At 51.4% G+C, this 25,196-nt stretch overlaps 9 protein-coding genes across 9 annotated transcripts; 5 read left to right on the top strand and 4 right to left on the bottom strand.

Annotated features, from left to right (window-relative positions):
* Nucleotides 1-1,208: 1,208 nt before the first annotated feature.
* On the bottom strand, nucleotides 1,209-2,117 carry VTN00DRAFT_3169 (uncharacterized protein; the record flags this gene model as incomplete). Its single annotated transcript, XM_069429456.1, has 3 exons — nucleotides 1,209-1,404; nucleotides 1,496-1,896; nucleotides 2,013-2,117. 3 exons carry the CDS (start codon nucleotides 2,115-2,117, stop codon nucleotides 1,209-1,211), a joined length of 702 nt encoding a protein of 233 aa, XP_069283162.1.
* A 448-nt stretch (nucleotides 2,118-2,565) lies between these two features.
* VTN00DRAFT_3168 (uncharacterized protein) lies at nucleotides 2,566-3,490 on the bottom strand (the record flags this gene model as incomplete). Its single annotated transcript, XM_069429455.1, has 3 exons — nucleotides 2,566-2,987; nucleotides 3,038-3,196; nucleotides 3,250-3,490. 3 exons carry the CDS (start codon nucleotides 3,488-3,490, stop codon nucleotides 2,566-2,568), a joined length of 822 nt encoding a protein of 273 aa, XP_069283161.1.
* A 401-nt stretch (nucleotides 3,491-3,891) lies between these two features.
* Nucleotides 3,892-5,223, top strand: VTN00DRAFT_3167 (uncharacterized protein; the record flags this gene model as incomplete). The annotated part of the gene is made up of 1 exon (XM_069429454.1): nucleotides 3,892-5,223. One exon carries the CDS (start codon nucleotides 3,892-3,894, stop codon nucleotides 5,221-5,223), a length of 1,332 nt encoding a protein of 443 aa, XP_069283160.1.
* Nucleotides 5,224-5,939: 716 nt separating this feature from the next.
* VTN00DRAFT_3166 (uncharacterized protein) lies at nucleotides 5,940-7,012 on the bottom strand (the record flags this gene model as incomplete). Its single annotated transcript, XM_069429453.1, has 2 exons — nucleotides 5,940-6,644; nucleotides 6,725-7,012. 2 exons carry the CDS (start codon nucleotides 7,010-7,012, stop codon nucleotides 5,940-5,942), a joined length of 993 nt encoding a protein of 330 aa, XP_069283159.1.
* Nucleotides 7,013-9,529: 2,517 nt separating this feature from the next.
* On the top strand, nucleotides 9,530-10,310 carry VTN00DRAFT_3165 (uncharacterized protein; the record flags this gene model as incomplete). The annotated part of the gene is made up of 4 exons (XM_069429452.1): nucleotides 9,530-9,554; nucleotides 9,610-9,705; nucleotides 9,768-9,944; nucleotides 10,006-10,310. The coding sequence occupies 4 exons, from the start codon at nucleotides 9,530-9,532 to the stop codon at nucleotides 10,308-10,310; spliced, it is 603 nt and encodes a 200-aa protein (XP_069283158.1).
* Nucleotides 10,311-10,883: 573 nt separating this feature from the next.
* Nucleotides 10,884-12,670, top strand: VTN00DRAFT_3164 (uncharacterized protein; the record flags this gene model as incomplete). Its single annotated transcript, XM_069429451.1, has 3 exons — nucleotides 10,884-11,525; nucleotides 11,794-11,991; nucleotides 12,062-12,670. 3 exons carry the CDS (start codon nucleotides 10,884-10,886, stop codon nucleotides 12,668-12,670), a joined length of 1,449 nt encoding a protein of 482 aa, XP_069283157.1.
* Nucleotides 12,671-15,657: 2,987 nt separating this feature from the next.
* On the top strand, nucleotides 15,658-20,600 carry VTN00DRAFT_3163 (uncharacterized protein; the record flags this gene model as incomplete). Its single annotated transcript, XM_069429450.1, has 3 exons — nucleotides 15,658-16,011; nucleotides 16,089-18,680; nucleotides 18,744-20,600. The coding sequence occupies 3 exons, from the start codon at nucleotides 15,658-15,660 to the stop codon at nucleotides 20,598-20,600; spliced, it is 4,803 nt and encodes a 1,600-aa protein (XP_069283156.1).
* A 1,115-nt stretch (nucleotides 20,601-21,715) lies between these two features.
* VTN00DRAFT_3162 (uncharacterized protein) lies at nucleotides 21,716-23,867 on the top strand (the record flags this gene model as incomplete). Its single annotated transcript, XM_069429449.1, has 2 exons — nucleotides 21,716-21,944; nucleotides 22,027-23,867. 2 exons carry the CDS (start codon nucleotides 21,716-21,718, stop codon nucleotides 23,865-23,867), a joined length of 2,070 nt encoding a protein of 689 aa, XP_069283155.1.
* A 346-nt stretch (nucleotides 23,868-24,213) lies between these two features.
* Nucleotides 24,214-24,961, bottom strand: VTN00DRAFT_3161 (uncharacterized protein; the record flags this gene model as incomplete). The annotated part of the gene is made up of 3 exons (XM_069429448.1): nucleotides 24,214-24,245; nucleotides 24,311-24,626; nucleotides 24,713-24,961. The coding sequence occupies 3 exons, from the start codon at nucleotides 24,959-24,961 to the stop codon at nucleotides 24,214-24,216; spliced, it is 597 nt and encodes a 198-aa protein (XP_069283154.1).
* Between the last annotated feature and the right edge of the window lie 235 nt (nucleotides 24,962-25,196).

Raw genomic sequence — 25,196 nt, 5'->3', positions numbered from 1 at the left:
AATTAGTAGGGAATCCCAAAGCCACAAAAGCTCTGCTACAGTTCCTAGCAGACACTACAGTAGGCTGCCCCCCAGGGGATCTGGCCCACGCAGCAGAAAGGGCCCGGAAGGATGATGAATGGGGATTAGAAGCCCTAGAGGAAGCGGAAAAAATTGGAGATGGGTAACAGATAGGGGCAGCCTGGGAACAGACTGGGTGACGCCCATACTGGCTTGAAAACAAGGAGAGCCTATAGAGCTCAAAAGCCCTATGTAGATAGGCAGGCTAGGGCGAGGAAAAGGTCAAGAATGATTATAGATGGGGGTCTAGCCCCAGGGACTAGATAGGGGCAACAATTCTCATTCTGAACTACCAGTTCAGAATGAGAATTGCAGCCCAGGAATCAGGGTCTATCATAGCCGGAAGGCTCCATATGGACGTTAAACTTGATTAATAATAATAATAATAAACTGTATAGAACCAAACGGAAGGACAATAGACGTTAGAAGGATGAATCAATAATCGTTTCTCTCTCTCTCTCTCTTTCTCTCCACCCTCTTCTACTGCTATTAAGGAGATAGAACAGAACACACAGCTTCCAGCTTGCACATCCTCAGCCCCAAAATGCGGCTATGTACAGTACATTACAAAGGCTTTCGCACAACCTTTTTGCTTGCATGCATCATGGTGAGAAACGAAGACAGAGAGTTAGAAACCGAGTTATTTGGCACGAGAAGGGCGTATGGTATGAACTTGATCAGATCAGAAGGGCTTAAAAGAGAGCTTTGTTTATGTATGAATGTATGTATGTATGGCTCGATTCCGTTCAAGGTGAGTGATGCTCGATGCTTGTGAGTAAACTAATCTGAAGATATTGGGGCAAACCCCCCCCCCCCCCAACGGAAGAAGGAAACCAGTATTCCCAAACCAGCAAACAAACACACACACCTAGCTGCCTAGCCGCCTGCTTTAGGTGGCTTTACAAGACGCACCAAAGTTGAGGGTATGGTATGAGAATGAGTGCCAAGTTTTCCAGAGATCGCAAAAGAAAACAAAGCAAGACAGGAAGAAAAGAGCCAAGTTTCGCTTCTGCCGTCCCTCCCATCCACTCAGGTCTCCATCCATTCGATAGTTAGAGTAGCAAAAATACAAGATGAGGATGGTAGATGATCCGGCTATCAGACACGTCACGCCACACGGAAATGCCTAGGAGAGGGTGTAGTTTGCGCTATGCGTTGGAGGTAGTAGGAGCGGCGTCCATGGTGTTGCCATCGAACATCTCGTCGTACTCGCCCTTGACGATGTCAGAACCAAGCTCGGTTTCGAGTTCCGCTCCAAGAGGGTCGTCGTCGTCTCCGTTCAGTTCGGTCTCGACGTTGACGTTGGGCTCGGGCTTGATCCTGGGAGTGGTGGTTGTGTTGTCCCTGTGTGGGTAGAAGAAAGAATGCAGAGATTAGTTTCAGACTCTTTAGGATGGTAAACGAATGAAGGGAATGAGAGAGAGAGAACACGTACTTAGCAGTACCCTGAGAGGCTTCACCATCAGCGCCGTTGCTTTCAGCGGCAGCACCTCGACCTTTCTTCGCCGGCGTCTTGCGCTGGCGCTTTGGCTTAGGGGTCTCAGGATCGACCTCAGTCCTTACAGGGGTTTCTATGGGAGTGCCCTTGGCAGGAGTCGCGGTGGCATTGTCACGCTTGCGCCTGAAAGGCGTCCTTTTGGGTGTTGGAGTGGCTGGGGTCCCGATGTCATCACCGCTGGGGCCGAGAGCTGGATTCGCATCATCAGCGGTGTTTGCAGTGCCACCATTAGCCGCATCGCCGTGAAGCTCGAAGAGCTTGCGTTTGGCCTTATTATAGAGAACGGAGGCGGATCCGGGCTTGTACCCGCCCCTCTCGGCGAGCTTGTTCATATCGACCTGAGAGGGGCATGTCAGTGTTGAAATTCATCGGACAGCTTTGCGTGGAAAGATAACTGCTTCGTAATATAATAAAGTGAAAGGGAATAGAGCCAAAGAGGGCAAGAGACACAGACCTTAGGTGGTCCATTCGCAGACACGACACCAAGGATGATGAGTTTGGCCTCACTGGGAGTAAGGCCGAGGATCAGGTCAGCTTTCTTGGGCGATGAAGCAGCCATGATGTAGGTTAGGCAAGTTGAGGCGTCGATGAGCGTCTTAGGTAAGTGAGGTATGATTGAAGAAAGGACCTTTCTGATCGAGGTCTGTTGGTTGTAACAGAAGGAAAGGGAGATGAGTTGAGTTGATCAAGTGGTGGTAGAAGATGTTAAGAGCAGGAAAGCTGAAGCTAACACTGGGGAGAGAGAAAAAAATCAGGCGCAAAATTCACCAGCTAGTCACACGCTCAGTGAATGCCCTTCGTTAGCAACAGTAGAGCGATGGACACGTAGGGATGAACAAAACAGGCAGATAGATATTCGCTCAAGACGCGGTGGGTTGTCCTTCGGAGACGACAACCCCTCCATCCTATCAGTAGTGGTTATTAGATACTCATATCTACAGACAAACCCCGTCCAGCCAGCCTTAGAACAAAGAAGTCGTGACCAATTCATAGCTCAATTAGCACAATTAATTTCTCGTCTTCGAGGGAACATTGTTCCGTATGTGCTTATAGACATGCTCCCAGAGCTCTGGATAAAACGTAGACGACTTGTGCCCAGGCTTACTCTTCTCCGCCGTATAGAACTGTCGAAGTGTCTTCCCTTGCCACCACGGCAGGGGCGCTGGATTCTTGTTTCTGAAGCTCACCGGCCGTAGAAACGCCTTGTCCGGTACCAGATCACCTATCCGCACCTCGGTCCGCCGTGGGATGGTCGTGAATTTCATGGTATTAATGTAAAGAGTGGCTGTTGGTGGGAGATTCTTTGCGTACTGAAGGGCCAGCTCTCGAGATCGTCGAACAGGGACGGGGAGGGCGAGGTGGATGTAGTTCACAAACGGCGCCGACGTGTACGTAACGAAGAGAAGAGGGAGAGCACCCCCAACCACAACTACAAAATTAGTCTTTATACTCTTGGCTGTTCAGAGAGAGGCGACTCACTAGCTGGAGCAGTATACCAAGGGAAATCAGCCGAGAAGAACGCCGGGGCAACAACTAAGCACGAGACCCCAAAGATAAATATCGTCGTAACCCGCAGCATCCCCAGGAATATAATCTTTCCAGTCCCTCCATGGTATATCAAGATCCGCTCCGGAGGCCCTGCGCAGCTCAATTCAGCAGTGAAATTGGCCGGTATGTGAATATCGCAGTACCTTTTCTGATTGCCGTTCTGGCATAGTTGGTTGCAGATGAGGCGGAGGTGGTGCGGGTAGGAGCAGGAGAGAGAGAAGCGGTATTTTTTGGCTTCAGAGTGGTCATATCAATTTTATAAGCTGGAGGAGCTTGTTGCGTCGTCTTTAAACGGGCAAATAATCTCCGGTTGAGGTCTCTCCGCACCCATCGGGGAAGCGCTGATGCCCGCAATTGCGGGGAAAACAGGAAATGCTGCCTCATTGTAGGGTAAGAGACCGTCCGAGCGGCCAATTGATAATGTTCCCAACTAAGCGATTGATCTCTGGCAAACGAAGCGCGGCTCGGGATTGAATTGGGAAAATTTGACGTTAAATCGATCGTCGACGTTGTGATCGCGCGCCCGCACTGCAGCTCTAGCTCGAGCGGAGCACAGGAGCTCCCCCGGCGGCGGACCGAGGCGCATCCGTCTTGGCTCAGATCGACATCGGCCCCAGGATTTCTCATGTACGACTCTACACCTCATTCACCACATACACATCTGCTCTCTCGTGTGGTACAGAGGGGTGCTGAGGACAGATGTCATCATCTTCTTCTTCGTCTTGCTAAACATGTCTTCTATTCTGTTATGAACCGTTCCTGAATTAATGACGCAACGAAACACCATGGCTCCAGCTTATCGTGTCCTTATCCGCCTCCTTCTATCGACATGCTATCTAGGGCTGCTCTTCTTTGTCCTCCCCAGCGAAGCATACCACACGATCTCAGATGAGAGTCTCAAGGCACTCCCCCGTCCAAACGACGACTTCGACGTCCACACGGGCGCCCTTCTCGCCCCAATCCTGCAACCCCGCGTCCCAGGAACCCCCGGCTCGACCGCCGTGCTGAACCACTTCGTCAACTTCGTCCGTACGAACCTCTCGTCCGAATGGAAGATCGAGTTCCAGAACTCGACCTCCAAGACCCCCGTCACAGGAAATAAGGATGTGCCTTTTGTGAATTTTATCGCCTCGCGGGATCCGCCATGGGCAGAGCCCGGTGATGTCGGACGCCTGACGCTGGTCGCTCACTACGATAGCAAGTATTCCCCCAAGGGGTTCATCGGGGCCATTGACAGCGCTGCCCCCTGCGCGATGATCATGCATGCGATGCGGAGCATCGATGCTGCCTTGACCAAGAAATGGGCCGCCATGCAGGCGGAGGGACTCCCGGACGGATGGGTCGACGAACACCGCGGGATCCAGGTCATATTCCTCGACGGGGAGGAAGCATTCAAGGACTGGAGCGCGACGGATTCTCTCTACGGCTCTCGGGCCTTAGCAGAGTACTGGGACCAGAAAGCCAACCCGGCCATGTCGACCTTCAAGACCCCTCTATCTCAAATCACCCTCTTCGTCCTCCTCGACCTTCTCGGTTCCCCGGACCCAACCGTCCAATCGTACTTCAAGACCACGCACTGGGCCTACCAGCACATGGCCGACATCGAGAAACGCATGCGCGATCTAGGCCTCTTCAAATCCTCCCCGAACTACCCCGGCCCTCCTGGCCAAAGCAACAAGAAGGCACCCGGAACCGGCAAAATCGAACCGCAATGGCTGACGGACGCCTCCAAGACCGAGAGCGAGCTCTCCTCCTGGAGCGGCATCCAAGACGACCACATCCCCTTCCTCTCCCGCGGCGTCGAGATCCTCCACGTTATCGACACGCCAGACTCCGCGGGTTTCCCCAAGGTCTGGCACACGATGGCCGACGACGGGGAGCATCTGGATCTCCCGACCGTCGAGGACTGGAGCATGTTGGTCACAGCGTTCGCGGCGGAGTGGATGGAGTTGGAGGGGTTTATTGTCGAGAATAAGGATAACAGGTCCTCGACACCGACAGCCTCAACGGAGAGCGGTGCTGCAGTGCCGAGTCAGGAGAGCAGCAGCGGCGCTGAGCCTAGGAAGTGGAAAAGAGGAGATGCGAAGAGGACGGTAAAGAAGAAGACGGAGCTGTAAGCCTGAACTCCGTCCCCGGTTTTGTGTTTTTCCTTTTTCTTTCTTTCCTTGACCGATAACCCCTTCTATTCGGTGTTGGTGTCCTTACTGGGGTATTCGTGTCTGCATTCAATCGGATTGGATCAATCCTTACGGACCCTCATGCTTGCCTTGCTTCTCCTTTTTTTCGGCAACCTCTCTTGTGCGCTGTACGTACGTACATGATAAATGAACGAATGCTAATGAATCCATCTTGGTGCGCAGTTCTTGAATGAAATGATCCTTGTGACTATATATTATACAAAGTCCATCTATTTCCTTATATACGACGTTTCGGGTTTTGTGTTTCGGGTGTTCGGAGCTACGTATGCGTGTTATATTATATGCTTGCAGGCTTCGTTTTCGCTTGTGGCGTGAAGGAGCAAGGATGAATCGCTACGGTTTTGACCAAGTTCCCTGCGCTTTTCGAATTTATAGAACGGTATGGTTTTCTAGGGATTTAGATGCAGTTTTGAATGTTACGAAGCCCAAAACTTTGGGATTGGCTTTGGGGATTTACATTATGCATACTTAGGTATGTATGTACAATAGAAAAGTTCCGCTGCGGGAGTCCAAGGGTCATGATATGTGCAGTAAATCGGGGAATAAGCAAAGTCGCCTTCTATGCCGCTAACGCCGTGGATAGCACATGTATTCTTCATGTGCTAGTTGTATCTTTCGCACGCCTCACTTTCTCCCTACAGCAGGTTCCCCAACATATAACCACCCATCCACACGGAACCCCATATCGGCTGGACCACAGCCCTCAGCACTGCCGGTCCCGGACACACTCCACTCAACCCCCATCCAAGCCCGAACGCAACCGCGCCAGCCACATAGCGCCAGTCGATGTCTGCCACCGTAGCAGTGGGCAGACTCCAGCTCTCGGAAAGCGTAGGCTTCTCCTTTCCGCCTTTATTTGCAGGCTGGCCAGGCTTGGCGGACAGATAACTCAAAAGCGAGGGACCAATGCCGAACAAAATGATGAGCGCCAGCGAAGGGTCGAAGCGGGATAGGTCTATCATCCAGGCGAAGAATCGAATCACCTTGGCCGGGTCTGCCATTCCAGCAATGAGGAGGCCGAGACCGAACTGGATACCTGCGAGGTAGGAGAAAAGTGCCCGGGACTTCTCAGAGCGGGTCAGGAGCCGTGGGATGAGGACGTGATTTGTGAACGTGGCGAGAGCAGTCGCGGAGGCCATGAAGGTGAGTTCAGCCGTGGATGGGTATGTAGGGGTATAGCAAGGGATGCCGTCCGCACAAGGAGGGATCAGGTCCTTTCCGCCGACGAAATTGGCCGTAAGGAGGGCTGTAGCGAAGAAGAGACATGTAGCAATCAGAGAACGCGGCGAGAGACGGGAGAGACCGCAAAGCATGTGTCCGGAGGTGCAGCCACGGCCATTCTGAACAAATTCACTGTCAGTCGATCTATCTTCCGTCTGCAACCAAGCCCCGAATAGCTCCGGTGAGGAAAATTGTGTACCTTCGTTCCCCAACCGACCAGCAGACCCAATCCCAGAGTCGTTGCCACAGATTCCCAGGACGAAGGGGCAGCCGGGTAAGCTGGTATCAAAGACGGAGCAAACAAGTAGACCGGTCCCAGGCTGGACACCAAACCCGCGATGATGGGCAGGTTGTCCAGACTCGGGTTGAAGACACACCCCGAGAGGAGCGATGAGATCCCAAAGACCTTTCCATTGTGTAGAAGAAGGCCGGAGGAGCCCTGGAAAAGGAGCAACGCCCCCAGGGAAGTGTTTATGGGGGTGAACATCTCCGCAACCTAGAAGGATGTAGAGACAGTATGTCTAATCAGAGCCCCGATAGCATCCGACACGTCCCTGCGTATATCGTAAGTGTACAGGGTCAATGCCGGATGCCGTTTTCAGTTCCAAGTTGATTGGAACGAAATTGAACCCGAGATCTGGAGAATTTCCGTCAGTCAGTTATACTATATGCAGTACACAGGCCCTTCTCGGGGACCTCTATAGGAGAATGGTCCCCGAGAGTGTTAGGGCTGCCCTGTGACAGACTGTCGGTGCCCGGGGATTCCCCACAGCGCTGGTTCCCGCCCGGAGAGGACGCCGAACAGAAACGCTCCTATCGGTGATGCAACGGTGAGCTTATCGATAGTCACCATTCTAACTCTTCTTTCTTTGAAGACTACCCATTAATACTGGGTATAGCATGTATGCTTCTGGTTTCCTTTGCGATACCATCTGGCGAATTCCCACCTGACGCCCGAAGATGGTCGGCTCGGCTCACTCGGAGCGGAGTAGACGGAGAAACCATGATATAGGACTGCAACGTGCCGATATACGGGGAATACCCGGTGCCACAGGAGATAGGATGAGATGAGGTACGTCTTGGATCTGGAGAAACAGAAGAGAGGGTAGAAAAAAGCTCCGTACAAGTCACCGTTGGCAGATCAGGCAGCGACCACCATACGGCCACCTGGTCTTTCTTTGTTCTCGTGACGTTAACGTCAGACATGAATGCTGATTAGTCTGATCTTTTCAATGTTCGGTAAAATGATGAGATGATCCGAGCAACGTCTCAAAGAGACAAAGAACAAGGTTCGTTCGCTCTGCGCTGAAGACAAAGAGGTGAAAGGAAAAGTTTAAGAATAAGGGGCATCGATGGGAGGACCGAGGGCTTAAAATAAGCCTCCGGATTTAGGCCTATAGCATCCGAGAGGGCAGGAACTACCCTGACAGTCCTGGTGCAGACGGTAGCAGGTACCAGATTAGGTATCTCCAGATGTAGTCAGTTTCCATGATCCTCGTTATTCTTCATTTAAACCTCAACCTTGGCTGAGAGGATAACGCAGCGCTCCAAGAGATGTCAATCTAGTGTACACTCTCACTAGAGAATGTGTTGACACTAGCGGCAGAAAAAATGTCCTAGAAATGCTTTTTAAGAATATCAGACAGCACGTCGAGGACGAGTGTCGTAGTTGGAAGAAATTATTTCCGATGCACATGGGGTTACACGGCGTGATAAGATCCTTGCATAGTGCTTGCTGATGCAGCCCGGATGAATAACTCTCTTTGCTTGGGCCGATCGGGTAGTATCATGTGAGCGTGCAGTAGATGCATCCATCCATACTGCGTACACCCGGTAGAGGGTCCTTACATATGTACAGTACACAATGCAGGCATCACATTGAAGTACTTTATAAAAAATTGTCAAAAAGCCAAAATGCAAGGCTGAATGATGGAAATTGGAATACGAATTCGTAGTACCTGGTACATCACCTACATGCTTTAAATACTTGCTGCAGGCACTGTACCTTGCCGATCCCCGTGATTCTTATATCATCGTGCATAAACGTTCCCCAGCGCAGTGTCTTCATATATAGATCCCCGAGTACCATATGCCAACAGCATATAGGTTCCTGGGCCCTAGCAGTCATTGGAGGATGGAATTTATGAGCTAGTATCCTATGCTACCTTCATAGAGTTTGTACCTACAGGTATACAGCGGGACATTTCATCTGTACTGCATCTCCGCAGATGGATCACTACCAACCTCCAGCATCGACCACACAGGAAAAGGTCACGCATCTGCCACGACGACGTTCCAACCGTATCCAGCCCCTTGACTAGTTATCTAGAGCTGGCGTAGGACAATACGAGCTGCCGATCGAGACGCCGGGATTCTTAAGGCTAAGCTGAATGCGGGGTGATACAGACCCTTCCAACAGTTCGTACTACATAGCAGGTCCAGCCACCCGCCGCTTCGGTTCCTGCAGAAGCGTGTTTTCTCCACCGAGTAGTGCTATGTACGATGAGCGTTTATGGATCATGATGGGGACCTAAAATCTATTTCTTAGGTTTCCCAAAATGACGGCTCCTATGACCCCTGCACAGAAGCACTGGTAGACGCTTGGTCGACGCCGCCCAGAGTCGAGCAACGTTGGAAAAGGAGAATAGGACCATATTGAGGTTTGCACCGGTTGCACAGACAAGGTGGTATCGACTCTCGTGGCAACCAGAGCACGAGTCCCGGTGGTTATAACACACCTCGCCTGTCGGGTTGGCCGCCAGTATCCCCGGTCTTCTTTCCCTTACAGGCAACACGAAGGCGACTGCGTAAGCGTCGCTGTCGCGGTTTTCTTCCTGCCTCTCCTGTGAGCCTGTTCCTCCCTGATCAATCCTCACAGATCCCCAGCTCACCTCACCGGTTTTTCCGTCCTGAAGAATGGGGACTACTTCAAGCACCCCCGCTGCCGTCGGCCAGTGCCTTCTAGCTGTGGTTGGGGGCAACAGCAATCTGGTGGACTTTCCGAATGACCCCTCTACCAAGTGAACTCCGTACATCGCTACAATCTCGACATCCCGGTCACGCCTGCTGTTGTGACCTTTCCAGAATCTGTCGAGCAGGTCGCAGCCATCTTCAAGTGCGCTGCTGAGGCCAATTATAAGGTACAGGCAAAGAGCGGCGGTCACAGCTATGGCAACTATGGTATGGACCGTGACATGTCTCCGGGAATGCTCAAGCCAGATCTGACAAAGCTGTGCGCACAGGATACAGAGGCGTCGACGGAGCTATCGTCGTGGATCTGAAGAACTTCCAGCAATTCTCAATGGACAACTCGACGTACATTACTACCATTGGAGCCGGGACCCTGCTAGGAGACGTCACCACGCGTCTGCACAATGCCGGTGGAAGGGCCACGGCACATGGAATCTGTCCTCAGGTTGGTATCGGCGGACACGCTACTATTGGATGACTGGGGCCGACTTCACGGCAATGGGGGTTCAGCGCTCGACCACATCGTGGAAGCTGAAGTCGTCCTTGCGAATTCCAGCATTATCAGAGCGTCTGAGACGGAAAACCCAGACGCCTTCTTTGCCGTCAAAGGAGCTGCCCCCAGCTTCGGGATCGTCACCGAATTTAAAGTCCGGACCGAGCCCGAGCCTGGTTCAGCGGTCCAGTACTCGTACACATTTAACATCCGTCATACGGCTTCTAGGGCGAAGACGTTCAGGGACTGGCAGACGTTCATCTCTCAACCAGATCTCACCCGGAAATTTTCAAGCATTGCTACCTCTTGGAGCACACAATGATCATCTCAGGGACTTTCTTCGGCACCAAGGCTGAATTCGACGCCTTCCAGACTCCGTAGAGCTGATGCTGAGGTCAGATGGATGATCGTATCTTTGATGTCTGGACGTTTTACATCCATGGACGCATTCCTTCTTGAGTATGTTTGTCTCGTGTTCGCATTCTTCAATCTCATTTGGTGAGATGAGACTGTTGTGCTGTCGTTTTATGTCCGAGTAGAATATCAAAGTTCTGACTAAGCACATCTGCATGGGCCGCTTCCAACATCAGCTTTATCCGTTCAGACCCTTCAACTGCAACATCTATTAATTTATATTGCATGAGAAACTGCGCAAGTTTGCATCAGCTTCTTGATATCTAATCAGATACTATGTATCTCTGGAGTACATAGTCATATTCCATGATATCCCAAATTTCAAGTGGCATACTGCAAACCAGGAGCGATATATATATCTCCGAGACTGCATCTTATGAAACTTGGAGACCGCCCTTTCTCTCGTCTGATGAACCTCATGAATCATTGCATATTTCATCATAACTCGTGAATAGAAAGCACAACAGATGTAACAGATGTAATGAAACGCAGCCAGTCTCCAGAAATTTCCAAAGGACCCGCTGCAAAAAAGCAGGCGAGAAACCTGCCGTCATCTCTGAATGCACCGGTTTCTCCTCCAAGGAAGAAAAGATCTATACCAAATAATATCAGCCGGGATGTAGATTCTCCCGTTTCGACATCTCAAGCCCCTTCAAGCATCGAGGTGAACTCCCGGACGGAGGAAACAACAACAGCAACAACAACAGAAACCAACGATTCCCCCAATACCTATAATGATGGGAAAGACAGCAACAACATCAGCCTCGCCGCCATCGAAGCCGGCCTCATCAAAGTCCCCGACCCCGTCTCCATCTTCTCCTCCCGTCTCGCCCAGGCCGCGGCCGCCCATCCTCCTCCACCACCCTTTCCCGGACAATCATCTCCTCCACGCCTCCAACATTCAGACTGGATGAACCTCTACCTCCGCAACCAGCACCCGCACGGCCACCACTTCGTCGTCCACCAGCACGACCATCCCGTCGCGGGGCCGCACTACGATCTGCGGCTGCAGATCTCCGAGACGAGCTCGGCCAGTTGGGCGGTCATGTATGGACTGCCGGGGGACCCGAATAGTCGGCGGGTGAATCGGAATGCGACGGAGACGAGGGTGCATTGTTTGTGGGTATGTTTTTCTTTCTGGCTGTGTTCTGTGTTCATTTATTTTCATTTATGCACATACGATATACTGTGTTGTGGAGATAGTAGGTTGTTTGTCTTGGGTCTCTCTGTTTGTTGGAACCTTTTATTGTCTACTTCTTTGTTTTTTGCTTGGTCCAGCTGTGTTACTCTTTCCCATTCTGCTTATAAAAATTCGTTTATATTTCCATCCCATTTCCATATCCTTGCGTTGATATAATATAAAAAAGCATGCTAACAAGTATTTCCTGCAGAACCACCTCATTGAGACCGCCTCCCCCGCAACAGGCAGCATGCTGATCTGGGACACGGGAGAATACTCCGTCCTCCCGTACCGTACAGACGAGAAGGCACCCGAGACAGACGACTCCTGCTCAGAAACCTCTGAGGACTCGTTCCAGGCTTCCGAAGAGGTCCCGGAGAACGAGAAGCTGAAGGAAGCGTTTCGGAATGTACGTCCTAAAACATAATCCTTGGGATTACCTGTATCGAAATATGAATTTCTGATATCCATTTCTGCAGCGCAAAATCCGTCTCCGCCTCCACGGCACCCGTCTCCCACCAAACTACACAATCACCATGCGTCTCACATCTTTAGATAATAACCCCCCTCCTATCCAACCGAGGAAGATTCCCCGCAAGCGTCGGAGACGAGCAGTGTCTCAAGCTCACCCTTCTAGCACGCCGTCACCAACATCATCATCCGCATCTCCATCTCCTCCCCCGGAGGCAGCCACAGAAACGCCCAAACCCGAACCAGACACCCTCAACACCTCCGCCGAAGAATCCGAAGATGAAAAAACCCGCCTCACGAACGCCTACCCTGGAGCCACGAACTCCGTCGGCTCAATCCACCAGCGACGATGGTTCATCACGCTCGATCGAGAAAATAGCGGGTTCGAACCTGTCCCATCATCACCATCACCGAAGTCAGTTGGGAAAGGGAAAAAGACCTGGGTCCGGAAGAGAGGCGAGAACGGGGAATTGTTAGGTTTCGAGCCGTTTTATGTCCGCGGGCCGGAGATCGAGAGGAGCGTGGTCACGGGAAGGTTGGCAAGGGAGGTGCTGGAGGATGAGGGCGTTGAGGGATTTGTAAGGAGGAGGAGGGGGTGGAGGGCTATTTTGGAGTGATGTTGCAATTCACAAGAGGTTCGGAGATGGAATAGTTCATCTTACGTTCTATTTGTGTGCCGTTATGAGGCGTAACAATTTAATATAGTTAATCCAATCTGATAATTATTAATCAAAATATATTCATAGAATATACCTATGGATCGATCATTCATTCAGGCCAAGGCATCGATCACTGAGCCGGGAGGGAGGAGAAGAAAGAGAATACTTTTCTAAGGTTACCAGCTGTTCTTGTTCTTGTTCTTATTCTTAACGGTTCATATTTAAATTTATAATCTGTCTACCTACTTACGATGAATATTCTCTGATCATTGATCGAGATTAGGACCAGGCACGTCGTGTTCGGCATCAATTCCAACTGAGGACATTTGATTAGGTGGCCTTAGTGAGAAGGTAGTAATTGCAGTCCCGGCACACATGCGTCTGTTTGGATAGAGAGACGGGAACCCCTATTCCTTACTTCCGCCATATATCTATAGAGGATGATATCTACAAAAGCACCAAAAGTTCAGTCTGATCACAGCTGTCAGACTCAATCATCAACCGTCAACGCCAATTTTGGTTGATGTCTACTTGGAAAAGCCTACAGTTTCGTAGATGGGAGGGAGGGAGGGGGAAATCCACTGTGACGGGGTTCGTCACAGAGAATAAATTCTGTTTTTTTTTCTAAGTTCACCTAGGAAAACGTCTTACCGGCTCTTGAATCCATGCGCACACTAATCTAATACATCAAGTGGGTCGTTTTTTTGGGCCCATGGTATTATGTACAGTATAATAGAGCTATTTATATCTGAATGAGACTGAACCTCTCTAGTCCTAATCTGGAGGAATGTGAGCAATGGTATATACCGTATACCGTTACCGGATCTGAGAAAAGAAGCATGAATGCATCGCGCCTGCTGACTAAATATAAGAGGTATCTGACTTGTTATAAATAAGGCACGGTTTATATGGATGACCTTGTACTGTTATCGCTACAATTCTTCATTCCATGATGCTAAGCGGGGTAGGTTCTATCTGTTATCAACCTCCCAAGAATAAGAATAGGTTTTTGTTTGAGCATAAGGTCGGAATCCTGCAAGACCAACTAGGTAGCGTTGCCTTTTTAGTTCAACAGTTTTGTCCAACTTGCATATATGGTCCGCTCATATTGAGACTATCCATACAAGTTGGAGAAAAATTCAATTCCTACCTCTACTTAGGTACCTAGGTACTCACCTACTCACTTACCTAACTAAAGTGATTAGTAATTAGACAGTAGTTTTTGCTATTTTATACTTTTTTTTATTTGCTTCACCATATAGTAGGAGGAGGTATTATTTCGCATTCCATCTACACAAAAGGTCCCAGGACGGAAGCTGCATTTGGCAACCTTACCGAACCTTTGGTAAGCCTGAGCAGTAGGTAGTCCGTCCTGCTAAGAAGGCCAACTTAGGTAGCTTTCCTTCGTTTATTTTAGATCGGTTGTGTTTGAAATTCTTGTCTCTGCGGATACTGTACGTATTGGGCGACTCTAGGTAGGATGGTGTGCTTTCTTTTCCGGAGAGAAAAGACAGGGTATGGAATCCTGCTGCGACAAATACCTGGTATTTGTGATAAAAGTACAGTTGCTGATAATTTCGTGGTGATTGTTGTAGCTCCAATATTATTTCCATCGAAGACAATGGAGATAAATGTCACCCTTTACAGGTAATAAATCCATATTTTCTGCTAGGCCACCTACCTAATCATTCTAACAGCGGAAACTGCTGCAACGTTGGAATGGAGTCGACTTCCAACTTCGAAAAAAAAAAAAAAAACAAAGATAGCTTACAGCTGGCGGAGTCGCTGGCGGGGAAAATATCCGCCCTTGTCTCATCCATCGTGAGTCATCTGTGGAGTTTTCGCGTTCGCGTTCGCGAGCCTGTGATAGCGCATGCATATTTTTTTTCCGGGGTCTGCGCAAGTGTAGATGATGGGTTGAAAGCGAGTCAAGCTTCCCGACCTCGTTATGTCCGGTCTGCCCGCAGCCCTAGGCTCCCGAGGATAGATGGAAGAGGCCAATGACCTCTTAGTTTTGATTGAATCGTTCGTTTAGTTACGGGAGCACATTGCTCAAAGTACGATGACGTGCGGGGCCAAAGCGCCGTGGCGCAGTCTGGGCTACTGCACTACTGTGGTCTCAGACGTACGACGTGATCTCTGCTGTGTTACACTACTCAAAAAAAGTCCGGGATGTGAAGGTCTTCGGGGAGTTGAGATACACGTGAGTTCGCAGTCTGGTCCCTGATAGAAAGTAAAGCATCTTCTGTATGTCGAAGCGGTCGGAGAGTCTTGACTGGGGGCCTGAATTGATAGCAGATCGAATAGCAGTGATATCGAGGATAGATTGACGCTTGAGTCATGACGGTCTGAATCGCATATTGCTTGATAATCATCAGCCAATGAAAATGCACAAACATTGTTCTGATCTGATAATGAAAAACGAGCTCCTCTAGAAGCCGCATCGGAGTCCATTTCAGGTAAAAGAACCATCCGGCCCGGCACCCCTGCACTGGCGGTTAGTTCCGCCACTTCCAATCTGAATCAGGCGTCCCTCTGCGTGAATCTGCTGTACGAGCTGTTAGTCAGTGCAGAAGTGACAGCCAGGGCCGGAGACTACCTGCTGCATCGCATCGCATCTCTAATGTCTGTACTAAATGTATGGAGTAAGGAACCTGCAGGCCGCGCCCACCGCCCATCCTGATATTGCCCACTTACTAGCTTCCTTGCCAGGCTGCCCTAACAACACGCGTCTCTGTTGCTACAGTACAACGCGCTCTGTGGAGTAGCATGTCATGACAGCTCTCAGCATACATTCTCCACCGCCACCTTTTGTACAGTCATTATCGTTCTTTTATGTTGTCTTTTTCACTGCATTATGAGATTCTGGATGCGCCTGTTGTTTTAACAGAACCATCTGCGCGCGCTGATCTAGATAGGTGGGAAGAAAAGCCATGGTCGTCAGAATGGCGACCGATCCAGACCCAGAGACTGTGCAGACTGCCTCCCGTGTGGCGGGCTCTGTGGGCTTATTCCTCACAGCGCTCCTCACTACGCCTGCTCTCTGCAGCATCGCAGGTCGTTTCATTCTGGGAAGAAGGCAACAAAATGGGTATCAACCTGTCCAGGAAGGGTACGAAGACGAGGATGGAGTGGCAACACCAGAATCAGTCAAAGCTTTCTTGGACAAGCCCCAAAGGATAGGTATCGCCTGTCTTTCTGCTGCTGGTTTCCTGGTGTCTCTGGCTCTCGCTGTAGTTACTATGCACAGGGTTATGAACGTACAGCTGGTTGAGTACTGGCTTCGGGTTGGAGATTGGGTAAGTGGTGCAATTGATACACTTGTCTTATATACGCAATCTTTAAGGTGATTGAGAATTGACAATCCTCTCAACAGGTTTTCCTTTCTGTTCAAGCGGTCTCCATCTGGGCCGAGCGTTCCCCGACAAAAAGATTTGCCCTGGGACGCTACGGATTCATAGCCAGCGTATTCCCTATTGCAATTCCCATCATTGAACTTTATATCTGGTGGTCATCCTACTCCCTTATGCCGTTTGACGATCTCCAGAAGCCCCTGATCATTGCTCAGCTCGTTGTCGCATTTCTGCAAGCATTTCTCTACATTCTTCTCCCGCGTCGTCCGGATGTCTTCAAGAATGGAAAGCTTGTGGATCAGCAGTCCACCGTCTCATTTCTGAGTCGAACAACATTTTCATGGGCAGACACCGTTCTGAAGTTCACTATGCGCAATAGGAGCCTTGACATTGACGATCTTCCCGAATTGCACAACGCAATGCGATCAAAAACCCTCCGCTCGGAGTTCGACAATGTAAAGGGATCGCGAAGGCTGTGGAAGACGCTTATCCGTGCACATTTTCCTGTTATTGTGGAACAATTGCTGCTTACGCTTGTAGCATCTGTTATGAATTTTGCACCGCAGGTGGCCTTGCTTGGAATCCTGAGGTCGCTAGAGGCTCGTGATACAGGAGACTGGGAACCGTGGCAAACATGGGTTTGGGTATTTGCATTGGGGGTGCTGATGCTGGTGTCTTCCACCATTGAAGCGCGCCTCTACTGGGTTGTCTACTCCGATCTCGGTATCCCGGTTCTCGAACAACTTTCTGCCGTGATCTTCGCGAAATCCATGCGTCGAAAAGATGTGAAGAACATGAAGAAAGGGTCCTCTAAAGAGACTGAGCTGACAGACTCGGGAAATCCCGATGGATGTACTTCTAACGGCCATTCCAAGAAAGCAACTGCCGATGAAGAAGACGAAGAGGGAGACCTTCAGAAGACCCGCCAGGGCATCATCAATCTTGTCGCGGTCGACTCGAGGCGCGTCTCGGAGTTTGCTACCTATGACTACGTGATCCCTTGGTCTATTTTGAAGCTTCTGATCGCCTGTGGTTTCCTCGTTAAACTCATTGGATGGATTCCCCTTCTTTCTGGCCTGGCTGTGTCAGCGCTCGTGACGCCTATCAATATTCTTGTAGCAGGAAAGTATACCACTGCTCAGGAGAGCCTGATGAAGTACAGAGACCAGAAGCTGGCTGTTGTGACTGAGGTATTACAGGGCATCCGACAGATCAAGTTTTCTGCGCTCGAAGGCCAGTGGCAGAAAAAGGTGGCAGAAGTCCGCAATACGGAGCTTAAAGCGCAGTGGATGGCCTTTCTTTACGATGTTGGTCTTATCTCGATATGGATCCTTGGCCCGCTGATGCTCTCTGCCGTCTCCTTGGCTGTATACGCCCTGATTCACGGCGAACTGACTGCGTCTGTTGCTTTCACTGCCATTTCAGTCTTTGGATCTTTGGAACTGGCGCTTGCTATTTTGCCCGAACTCATCTCGAACTTTCTCGAAGCTTGGGTCAGTGCGGGACGCATTGAGAAGTATCTTGACTCTCCAGAGAAGACGGCAAATACTGTTCCAGCAGACAGCATATCATTCGAAGAGGCGGATGTTGCTTGGCCTGCAGACGAGGAAGTAGCCCCTGAAGAACGCTATGCCCTACGCAATCTCAACCTCAAGTTCCCTTCCAAGGGATTCAGCGTTATATCAGGAAAGACAGGCTCTGGAAAGAGTCTTCTCCTTGCCTCTATACTGGGAGAGTGTGACATATTGAGTGGCGTTGTCAAAGTCCCCGTGCCTCCTCCCCTTGACGCCCGGCACGATGACAAGGCTACGCCTGCTAATTGGATCATCGAATCCGCCATAGCGTACGTGGCCCAGATCCCCTGGATTGAAAATGCGACTATCAAGGACAACATCCTCTTTGGTTTGCCCTACGATCCGGTGCGTTATCAAAAAGTCCTCTTTGCTTGCGCACTGGAGAAAGACCTCGAGATGCTTGAGGATGGAGAGTTGACCGATATCGGTGCCAATGGGGTGAACCTTAGCGGTGGGCAGAAGTGGCGAATGTCATTTGCGAGGGCACTCTACTCCAGGGCTGGCATATTGATCATGGATGATCTGTTCAGCGCAGTAGACGCGCATACAGGCCGACATCTCTATGAGCACGCTCTCACTGGTGAGCTGGCCCAAAACAGGACCAGGATCCTTGTGACCCATCATGTTGCCCTTTGTCTCCCGCGTACGGATTACTTTGTCAGTCTAGAGGACGGCTCTGTGAAACATGCTGGTACGGTCGAGGAATTAAGAAGGACGAACAACCTTGCAGATATTCTGGTTCAGGAGCAGGAAGCGGAGGCAGCCGATGTGGAGTCTGAAGATGAGGATCTTTCTAACGGCAACGGCGTAAGCCTCCAGAAGGTTGTGTCAAATAGGTCGCATAGGAGTTCCATTGTCAACGGCAATGGGGAGGCAACCAAGCGAGCAGCACCCAAAAAGTTCGTCGAGGAAGAGAAACGAGAGACTGGAGCGATTAGCCTTTCTATCTACAAGGAATATTTCAAGACGGGCGGAGGCATTCCGTTCTGGGTTCTCGTCGTTACTACATACGTCGGCTTTGCCGCACTCCTTCTTGGACGGGTAAGTCAGCAAGACATGTCTTCCCAGGTATATAAAACACCAACTGACGTCTCCCTCGAACAGTCATGGTGGGTTAATATCTGGACCAGCTCATCTAGCGCGCGATCGACACCAGAACACTATCTCCTCACGGTGAACCAGCCAATCACTCAGACTGTCACTACAGGATCAAACGACAACCTCTTCTTATACCTCGGGGTCTACGTTGTGTTATCTGTGACAGCATGTGTCGCGGGATCAGCCAGGTACTATTTCGTTCTTTCCGCGGCGATTCGTGCGTCCAGGAACCTCTTCGACCACCTGATATTTGCGGTGCTGCGGGCGCCGCTTCGATGGCTCGACACGGTCCCAGTCGGCCGCATCCTGAACAGATTCACCGCTGACTTCCACCTGATTGACTCGAGGCTTGGTTACGACATCGCTCTCACAGCGTACCGCTGCTTTGAAGTGATGGGAATCATCGTAGCGGGAGTGCTTGTTTCCCCAGTCCTGATTATCTTCGCCCTAGTCCTCCTTGCGGCGTGTCTCAATTACGCAATCAGGTTTCTGGCTGGAGCGCGAGAGGTCAAACGTCTGGAGAGCAACGCAAAGAGCCCGATCTTTGAACAGTTTGGCTCCGCCCTCAACGGACTGGGGACTATTCGTGCATTTAACAAAGCTGAAATCTATGTCGAGCGTATGTACGAGAAGATCGATCGCCATGCACGCGCGTGGTGGCACATGTGGCTCTTCAACAGATGGCTCAGTTACCGCATGAACGTTGCGGGCGCCATTTTCTCTACCATCACGGCAGCACTGGTGGTCTCGATCAAGGGGGTAAGCGCTTCTTTGGCGGGTTTTGCGCTCAGTTTCGCATTGCAGTACACGACCTCCATGGCGATGTCACTGCGCCAGTACGCAAACATGGAGCTGGATATGAATGCGACGGAAAGGGTGGTGGAATATTCCAACATCGCAATCGAGAACCAAGGAGGAGCAGACGCTCCAGCTGCCTGGCCGACGGAAGGTCGACTCGAAGTCAGGGACCTAGTCGTCGGGTATGCGGATGACCTGCCTCCCGTTCTGAAGGGTCTCACCTTCACCGTTGAGAAGAACCAGCGTGTTGGTGTCGTGGGTCGTACAGGGGCCGGAAAGTCGTCCCTGACGTTGGCACTGTTCCGTTTCCTTGAAGCCCGTGAGGGCGCAATTTACATTGACGGCATCGATGTGTCGAAGATCAAGCTCCATGACCTGCGGAGCCGGCTCGCGATCATTCCTCAGGACCCGGTCCTTTTCTCTGGCACGGTCCGGTCGAATTTGGATCCCTTTGGCGAATATAGCGATGATGAACTCTACGATGCGCTCGAACGGGTCCATCTCATTAGTGGGAGCGGAGAGAGCACCGTCGCGCCACCATCTCCCGCGACTCCAAAGGGTATCGAAGAACCCCTAAAGCCAGAGGCAGAATCGCCTTCATCATCCTCAAGCACCGCAAGGAGCAGCAACGGAAACGGCAACAACAGCAACATCTTCTCCTCCCTCTCCTCCCCTATCTCCGAAGGCGGCCTCAACCTCTCCCAAGGCCAGCGCCAACTCCTCTGCCTTGCGCGCGCTATCGTCTGCCGACCCAAGATCATGGTCCTCGACGAGGCCACTTCCGCAGTCGACATGTCGACGGACGCGCTGATCCAGCGTTCCATCCGGTGCGAGTTCGGTCACAACGCCACGACGCTGCTGGTCATCGCTCACCGGCTGAGCACGATCGTGGACTTTGATCGGATCTTGGTCATGGACGCGGGTAAAGCTGTAGAGTTTGGGAGTCCGAGAGAGCTGATGAGGATTGAGGACGGGGTATTTAAGAAGCTAGTGGAGGAGAGTGGGGAGAGGAGGGTCTTGGAGGAGATTATCTTTGGCGGTGAGGAGCAGCGTGTGGAGGAATAAATATGAATGAGCCATGACTAGGAATGTTGACGACTTTATGGACAAAAAAGCAATGGGGGATTTCGGTTAGCAATGGTTGAGGACAGTAAAAGGGAAGTACAGGACGAAAACATTGTTTCAAGTGAGATGGAACTGCATTTTTCTCCTTTGTTTGTAAGCACATACGTTGGCTGTGACCATGTTATTTCAATTGTCCAGAAGGGGAAAGCAAGGATATGTATAAAGGTGCAAATCGCATTTTCATTCCTTCTAAGTCATTCTAGGTATCATACGGAACAAAAATGGTTACACACATAAACACGCGAGGTATCACTCAATGCAAAAAACCTTCTCACAATCACTTGGTGACTTGAACTTCACAAGAACAAGGATACCAAGGGTCTGAAAAGACAATTCCATTGAGATCACCAACTGCGAAGTCTCCTCGAGTTAGGTACTACCGACGAAAAGCTCCCGTCATGAATGGCATGCACCATTTCCAGGACCATATTCGCCAACCTTCTCTCTCGGAGATCTATCTCACTGCCATAGAAAACAGAAACGGAAAATCTCTTCCAAGTCTTGCTTTTGTATCAGAGATGCCTTCATCGCGTCCGTACGATGTAACAAGGTGAGGGTGTGCCGAACGCCTTTCTCATCCTCCCCTCCATCCCGGTCTGCCGGGCCCTTGGGCCCCCGAAGGAGAGAGCCCACAGACCATGGAGAAGGGCGAGAGATTTTCAAATGGAACACGCTAGGCTTTCATCATCTGTAACGGAAACTGTTAGCAGGTTGCTTTGCAAAGACAAAACATGTAAGGGCGAAGGGTGAATGGAAGAACTCACCTTTAACAAAACTTGGAAGGATGTTGGAGAAGAAAACCAAAAAGAGTTGCAGCGCGGACGGAAGTTTTTGTAGTGGGAGCTTCCCGCTAGCGCTCGGATCAACGTGCGCCGCGGTCCCGACCCGACGTACGGCGGCGGGCGCCGGCGGAGAACTTCATCTGAGATCATCGGTGATCGTGGTCTTGGCCCGCTGGTGACTGTTGATGTGTTGATTCTGCTCAATTGGGCCTGCTATGTGCCATTAATTTGCTGAAAGGTATATCCCGAATTTCTAGTTTTCATATACCAGTTATGCTTCTAGCCAGCGTGGGACGGAGCTCCCTTCGTCTCCGCGCTAGCTACATCGAGATCTCGAACTACATCCGTGGCAGACGGACGGGCCTGTTGTACCCCACGCTGCGATGCCATTCCTCGCCGATTAATCATGGGAGGGGCTTCCATGTGCGATCGTTCCTGCGTGAGCAGCAGCCGCATATTGATGAATCGAGACGGCCGTTTTTAGAGCAGTATAAGAATGCCGGTATGAGCATGTCCCTCGTTAGACCAAACAAACCTAAGGTTGCGATATCGATTGAACATCAACGACTGATTTATTTCTCCAGTCGAATTCCCTCCTGCCACCCATGACTTCCGAACCTTCCTCTCACAAGCCGCTCCCGGCCAGGAGGTCGTCCTCCACGGCTACCTCGGGCACCGGGCCGACCTGTCCAAGAAGCTCTCCTTCGTCCGTCTGACGGACCCTACCATGAGACACAACATCCAGGTCATCTCGTTCGCAAAGAACGACGCCTTCGAGAAGCTCAAATCCATCGCGGCGAACAGCCCCGTTGCGGTCCGCGGAATCGTTCAGCGGAAGAAAGGCAGCAACCCTGATGCGAAGGAGTCGCCGGATACAGAGAAGATCGAATCGTGGGAGATTAACTTGCAGGAGATATACCCGCTCAATGATTTCCCGAAGGATATCATCATGACTCCCGAGACCGTGTTCCCGCCGGAGCAGCGGTATCTGCAGCTGCGCTCGGACAGCGACCTGCGGGAGGCTCTCAGGTTCCGAGCGCAGGTCCGGAATATCTGCAAGGAGGAGCTGGATCGGTGCCAGCCGCCGTTCGTGGAGATTGAGACGCCGTTGCTGTTCAAGTCTACGCCGGAAGGGGCACGCGAGTTTTTAGTGCCGACACGGAGAAAAGGGCTGGCTTACGCTCTTCCCCAGAGTCCTCAGCAGTACAAGCAGATACTGATGGCTAGCGGGATTCAGAGATACTACCAGTTTGCTCGCTGCTTCAGGGATGAAGATCTGCGGGCGGACAGACAGCCCGAATTCACCCAGCTTGATCTGGAAATGTCGTTCGCGACTGGGGAGGACGTCATGACCACTATCGAAGGGGTGGTTCGCAGGCTCTGGTCATCGCTGATGAAAGAGCCTGCTCCATCGGGGCCATTCAAGAGAATGTCATATCAGGAGGCAATGAGCCGCTACGGCTCCGACAAGCCGGATACCCGGATTGGAATGGAAATCTCCAACATAGGGCACCTGCTGCCAGCGGATCTGATCAGCAAGATCACCGACCTGACAGACCCCATCGTTGAAGTGTTCAAATTTGAAAACAATGACAACGATCCCGCTGAAACGCATAAATTCATCACTAGCTTCCTGGACTCTCCTGCAGGTGCGCCCTTCAACAACAACCCCGATGGCGGCCCTGGTATCTTCATCTACGATGCCAAGAAGCCACTCTGCGGACTGATGCCGTTCGGCTTTGAAGCTGCGGAACGTGTGGAAGAACTGCTAGAGCCAGATCACGGTGACCTTATCGTCCTGCAGGCCCGTAAGCGGGCTCCCTTCTCCGGCGGATCCACGCCGCTTGGAGATCTCCGCCGCGCACTTCACTCCACTGCCGTCGCGACAGGGTTCAAGCCTGCCCCGACGGGTTTCGACTTTCTCTGGATCGTCGATTTCCCGCTCTTCTCGCCATCTAGTGACTCCGAGCCGGGCCAGGGCGGCGCCGCGGGCATCGCCTCCACGCACCACCCATTCACCGCCCCGAAAACAGCAGCCGATGTAGACATGCTGCTGACTGACCCGACCCGGACTGTTGCAGACCACTATGACTTGGTCGTCAACGGTGTGGAGCTGGGAGGCGGCAGTCGACGTATCCACGACGCCCGGGTGCAGGAGTTCATCCTGCGGGACATTCTGCAGATGAGACCTGAGCGGTTGGCAGACTTCTCCCATCTGCTGGAGGCTTTGCGGGCTGGATGTCCGCCCCACGCTGGCATCGCGCTGGGATTCGATCGTCTCGTCGCTGTCATGCTCGGGAAGGAATCGGTGCGCGACGTGATCGCGTTCCCGAAGACGGGGAAGGGCGAGGATCCAATGGTTAAGGCTCCAAGTGAGATGCCGGAGGAAGCGCTGGAGACGTATCATCTCCGGTTGAGAGATTAGAATTTAAGAAAGGCATCTAGGAGGGTATATAAAAGGGGAGAGGATGACATATATTGAACTGTATTACTATGAATGATACCCGGACTCTCTTCTCATGTTGTACTGTACAAAAGACACGTCGAAGGTCATATTGTATGTATTTTATAGAGAAAAATAGGGATGTGACGGGAAAATCAAAGAAAAGATAATATATAGAGCGGTCGAATCTCTTCGCTCCGCTAGGACTCAACTGACCTTTGCCTATTTCATACATACATTACGGCCAGGAAATTCGCTATGCAAGATATGATGCACTGTACCCTCTCCTACCATCCTTAAGCCTCAACGACACTGTAGACAAAACCCTTTAGCCGATCTTCGCGTTGGAGAAGTCCATCTCTGTTCGTCGTTAGCCGCTGTCCCAGAAACTAACAAACCCGTGACCCAAATATAGAAAGACATACCAGGATGCTCCCTCTTAAACTTCTCCAGAATCTCCATCTTGCGCTGCTCATCGCTCGTCAACCCGCCCATCTCCTTCTGGCGCTGGTCGTACATCATCTTCTCGACCATGGCGCGCGTCTCGCCGTCCAGGTCGCTCAGCTTGGACGCCTCGGGCTGGATCTTGGACACGTCAATCTTGGGCGCGGTGGTGACGATGTGCGGCCACCACTCCATCCGGTTCACCTTGTCCAGGTGGATGGCGATCTCCTTGCCATCGCGCGTGGTCTCGAGGGTCCAGGTCGATTCGTCAGCGTGGATGGGGGAGGGGAAGTCGCCCTACATCGCAAACAGCCAACAGTCAGTATATATCCTTCTCTGCCTCCGGCAGCACTATATAGGAGATTTCGAGAAGGGGTATATACCTCAAAAATCGGCTCCTGCCCCTTAATCCCGACCTTGATATGCGTCTTGGTGATGGAGATATCCAGATCCTTCCCCTTGATATTCGCGGGGACGGGCACCGTCACGTCCGCGTCGGCGATGGTCTGCGTCCATTTGTACGGCAGGGTGGCCTGCTCCGCGTCCTCCTTGGCCTTGCGCTCCTTCTCCTCGCGCTCGCGCTGGGCGGTGTCGGCGGGGGTGGGCTCGTATTCGGGGTCGGAGGAGGACATTTTGCGGTGCTTCTGAGGAACTAGGTACCAGTAGGGAGGAGGAGAGACTCAAGGGGGTAAATCTGGAAGCAGATGTGGTGGTGTATGTAGAGCTAGCTCTTCGGTTGCGGTGCTTCTTTCCCGGTGCTGAAGACGGATAGCTAAGAAGCTGTCTGTGGCAAACGTGCGACGGTGCGTAGGCCCCGTCTGTTAGCGGACTCTGCGCCAGAGGAGAAAAAGAAAGAGTTCTGGATAA

This window comes from Thermoascus crustaceus (genome assembly GCF_041956765.1).
Source record: "Thermoascus crustaceus strain CBS 181.67 unplaced genomic scaffold VTN00scaffold_12, whole genome shotgun sequence".
NCBI classification, from domain to species: domain Eukaryota; kingdom Fungi; phylum Ascomycota; class Eurotiomycetes; order Eurotiales; family Thermoascaceae; genus Thermoascus; species Thermoascus crustaceus.
The sequence above is the reverse complement of the archived record's forward strand: the minus strand, read 5'-3'. Positions and strand labels throughout refer to the sequence as shown.